Below are 4,961 nucleotides of genomic sequence, written 5' to 3' on the forward strand. Positions count from 1 at the left end.
TCCAATTTACACATATATTTAGCTAACCTATCATTCTTTCTGTATATTTGCTCATATGAAGCAACTTATAATTGAGTTATAGACAAACCAGTCTTGGAAAGAAGGGCTCCCCACAGTCTCCCATCCCCTCATCAGAACCTGTCTTCAAACCATGACATGCATCACTACCTTGTGAAACCTGCATAGTACAGTATGTAAAGCCTTGGGCAAAATGGAAAATCTACTGTCAAATCCAGTATACAATTATATATTTATTTCAGAACCTTTTAAATTAATTTTAATAAATAGGGCATGTAAGATGCCCTCAGACGCTGGGTAACTGACTGACTGGTCACTTCCCAACTCTGATATGAAGCACACAATGCAGGCGCATGAAATGGAATACAATTGCTGTCAGATCTTGAGACAATGGCATCAGCCTGTGTTGCTTCAGCTTCCTGTGCATCTGCAAACTATCAAACTCTTAGACATTATTAAATACAGTTATGGGCAGAATCAATCTTCCCTGGTAATATCTTCACAGGAAAGGTATGACCGGTGTAAATGTACGGAAAGAGTGTTTCAGTGAAAGTATGTTTGAAGGTGTGTATTTCTGTGTTAGTATCAAGATCAGAGAATGACAGCTTTCCTTCATTCCAGTCCAGCTGGACTCGGATCCTCTGTGGATTATTCTCCAATGAGAGATCATTCATTAACCATGGTGAGAAGCCAGCTTTGTATGTGCCTTCAAACACGCCTATTCTCCACGATCTACCCCCTCCTTCTCCCTTCCGTTGAACAGACTCTGCTAACACACCCACTTCCCAAAGTGTATTGTCCCCAACCTCAACATCCCAGCTGTGAGTCCCCGAGTTAAAGCCCTCAGAACCCAGGCAGATGCCATAGAAGTCAAACCTCTCTGGGTTGTCAGGAAGCGGACGTCTTTCTCCATCTCCCACACTAGTCAGATCATCAGACAGGATGAGTTTTGGGTGGGCAGTGTTGGGGTCGAGAATGACAGGAGTGTAGGAGACAATGTCCTTCATCTTGTCCCAGACTCTGAAGGTCAGGTTGCCCAGGTGTTTAGCATCGTCTATCAGCGCCCCTGAGACCAGCTGTGGGTCCTGTTGTGTGCACTGGAGTCTTTCCATTGTTGTCTTGTAGTTATGAAGGAATAACATGTGTTCAGCTTTCAGTTCCTCCTCTAGGGCTCTGAATGTGTCTGAAATGATTGCTATTTCTCTGCTCAGAGCCTCAATCTTCTCCTCGATCAACAGACTCTTCTTCTCCTCCTCCACCCTCAGTGCAGTGATGCAAACCCCCTCTTCCTCTTGTAGAAACTGATGAAGCTTCTTAAACTGTTCCTTAATCTTCCTCTCTGTGTGCCGGGCCTGGACCTTAATGTGTTTCGCTGTTTGTTCACAGTTTGTTTTAACTTCATTAAATACCTCCAGTTTCTCCTGCAAGAGCTTCAGTGCATTCTGGACATCCTCCTTGTGATCCAGAGCAGCTTCATCGATGGGTCTGAATCTGTGGTTGATGTGTTTTTTAGAATCTCGACACACAACACACACAAGATGTTGATCTTCCAGACAGAAGAGTTTGAGTTTCTCAGCATGCAGACTGCAGAGAACCTCAGACCCTGATGAAGTTATCTGATGTCTCTCCTTTATGAAGGCCTCACACAGGTTCTTCAGAACCAGGTTACAGGGTGGATGATCCATTGAATTTATCTCCTTACAAACTGGACATTGGTTTATTTTCTTCTCTCTCCACCATGTCTGCAGACAGGCTTTACAGAAGCTGTGGCTACATGACAGCACAACAGGATCTTTAAAGACATCATGACACACAGGACAGGAAAAATCCTCTTCTGAAAGAGATGACTTAGAAGCCATTTTGTCTGGTTCTTGTTAAAGTTCAATTCAGCTGACAGAGTCAGCAGCAGTTTCAAGTCTCACTCCTGTAGCTACTAATAGATAATCTACTTGGTGTTTCTCTCAGTGTGATTGAGCGTGAGGTCTTGTTTCGGTTTTTCAAGAAACCGACCAGTGTGGGACTTGACGTCACGGTTACGTCACTGCAGTTGTGCGCAAATCGCGGTGGGAGTAGAACCAATACAACAGTAGAATAAATGGATACACGCAAAGGTACAAATCTATCAATGCTTCAAAACAGTGTTATCTTTAGGTAAATATTTAACAGGCATCGCTTGAGTATAGAGATAATGTGTACCGATTTGCGTGATATGTTTGGACACAATTTGTAGGAGTTTTGTAGGAGTAATATAAAATGGGCCTCCTGGTGGCGCTATAATATTTGAAGGGTGGCATTTGTTCATCAGCGTAGTGCGAATGTGCGTGCAAAGTTTCACCACAATCGGTGGCACTCGGACGGACGGACAGACGGGCGGACGGACGGACAGGGTGCAAAACATAGTCTCGACCATGCCTTCGGCCTGGCGGAGACAAATAGGATTTGTCCTTCGATGAGCACATGACAACAGTTGACAACAGTACAAATGTTCAATAGTGCTTCTTCCAGGTGAGAAACATTGCTAAAATCAAGTCCTTTACATCATTTGCAAACCATGAAAAGGTCATTCATGCTTTAATTTCATTTCATTCATGATTTTATCATTCATGATTTAATTTAAAAATCACTACTTTTCATCAATTAAATGAATTCCAACATTTCAAATGCATTTCATGAATGAAATAAAACAAATCAAATAATGTCCATAAATAAATAAAAACAACATTTAAGAAGTAAGCCTAGCGAAAATAGCAGATCTAAAAGCTCACAACGCGGCGTGACATGGCGCGTTGTGAGCTTGTAGATCTGAAATTTTCGTTAGTTTGGCTCCCGGGAGAACATCTAATGTCTCTTTTGGGTCTTGAGCTAACATCCCCAGATGATTATAGCTTAAGCCTTTACGACCGGGAACGCATCTGTGTGTCATTTTTAGATTTCTTTGGCTATTCAAAAATAGCAGATCTACCAGCTCATAGCACGGCACCGAGTGCCGTGCTACAAGCTTGTAAGTCTGCTATTTTCGAAAATCGTGTTTTTTTTTTTGCAAAACTTTTAATATAAATTATATATTTTTTAAAACATGTTTAACTTGCTTGCTTGCTCGTCCCTGGAAGAGCATATTTTGAGATGGGGGTCTGCGGCCAAATATATATAATTTTGCGGGTCCTTGACATTAAAAAAGTTTGAGAACGTTTTTTTTAAAGAACTGTTAGGATTTGGAAAACATTTGTAGAATCCCCAGAAGCAAAGATTTGCACAAACGTTCAAGATTATAAAAATAATAAAAATAGCAGATCTACAAGCTCATTGTAGATCTGCTATTTTTTAATAGCCCAAAGAAATCTTAAAATGACATATAGGTGTGTTCCCGGTCTTAATGGGTTAATGTGCAACATGATTTCTCACTCAACAGTAAACAAACCAACATACAGTATAAGTGTATACAGGGTATCTACACATTTCTAAAGATTCAATTGAATGACCTTGAAGACTAGCCTGGTAAACCCCCCTCCCTCCGGAAATCGCAAGCTTCTTCCATTTGACAGAGTCAGGTTACTTGAAGACCTTTTTAACACCAAATTGGCCAAATTGTCAAATATTACGTAATAAAGAGGCAAACGTTGTGAAAATAGCCGATCTACAAGCTCACAGGAACCGAGTCAAACTAAATGTAATGCCTACAATTCCAAGTGCTTGTCAGTGTGGGGGGGGTCCCCAGTTCAAATATGATTATTTTGCAGGGTCACGGCCTGAAAAGTTTGGGAAACCTTTTGGGAAGATATAATCAAAGCCAAGGTAAGAAATAATTATGTCCTGGGACCACATCAGTGGCCCGACTACACATTGGACTGTAGTGCAGGTTTAGTGTGACATTAAGTGTCTGTTGTATTTGTTGTCATTTCCAGTCAGTGGCAAGTGGGTGTGTGCATGGGTGTGATACACAAATTATCGCCACGTCGTTGTTGCCCAAGGTTATCCAACTGAGGGCAAAGTTTGCGTAATGACGGCATAAATTTCCATGGAATAACCATCAGAAGAAATGCTTGTATGTGCAGTTGTACAACAAGCATTACAGTGGAAGGAGAAGCAGGGAAGGGAATGGTTAGAGGAGGCAAAGTGCATCATTTGAAGGATGTTCTATCGTGAAGACAGTGACTGTCTGAAGAAGAGACTTCACCAAAACACCCGACTCAGAGATCTGTGACACTCGGCTGGCATCCAAAACGTGAGATACTTTACCCATGTGTTCATTGTTCAGTAGAATACAGTAGTTGTTGTTTTCAGAAGAACATTGAGAAGAGTTGTTAAAGGTGTTTAGTTGTGTCATTGTTATATTCAGTGAACTGCACTAAAATCCATCCATTATGTCTTGTTCTTTCTGAACCGGCTGCAGGGCACACACAGAGCCTCACGATGAATGACACAATGGAAAATGGCACCAACTCCTCCATCTTCTTCATGTCCTCAGAAAACGACACCGAACTGGCTCTACGAACTGCTGTCAACTACATCAACCTCATCCTGGTTCTCCCCAGCAACAGCTACGTTCTGTGGCTGATACTGAGTGGAGCTGGTGGGACGATAGCCTCCGAGTTCTTTTATCTCAACCTGACTGCGTCTATGATCATCTCTTCCCTGGCCTCTCTCTTTCACTTTGCATGGCTCTTCACACACAACTTCATTTTTGCCACGGTTAAATCTTTTGCTTTTGCTGTGTTTTTCTTCGTCTCTGTCCCATCATTCCAGTGTTGTATCTGTGTGGAGCGTTACATAGCGGTGGTTCACCCTGTGGTATTTCTCAGGTACAAAGCTCTTAGGTACCGGGTGGCCTGTAGCTGCGCTGTCTGGCTGATGGCGCTTGCATTCAGCTTTGGATTTTTGTTTAATGATTTGTTACTAGATATAACACGACAGGGTTACGTCTTTCTGGGCTTTTACATTGTGTG

The 4,961-nt window shown here is 42.1% G+C and overlaps 1 protein-coding gene across 1 annotated transcript; it reads right to left on the minus strand.

Annotated features, from left to right (window-relative positions):
- Positions 1–473: 473 nt before the first annotated feature.
- On the minus strand, positions 474–1,877 carry LOC311062775 (E3 ubiquitin-protein ligase TRIM35-like; the record flags this gene model as incomplete). The annotated part of the gene is made up of 1 exon (XM_084081994.1): positions 474–1,877. The coding sequence occupies one exon, from the start codon at positions 1,875–1,877 to the stop codon at positions 474–476; it is 1,404 nt and encodes a 467-aa protein (XP_083938120.1).
- Between the last annotated feature and the right edge of the window lie 3,084 nt (positions 1,878–4,961).

This window comes from Gymnoscopelus microlampas, assembly GCF_963454915.1.
Source record: "Gymnoscopelus microlampas genome assembly, chromosome: 16".
NCBI lineage: Eukaryota > Metazoa > Chordata > Actinopteri > Myctophiformes > Myctophidae > Gymnoscopelus > Gymnoscopelus microlampas.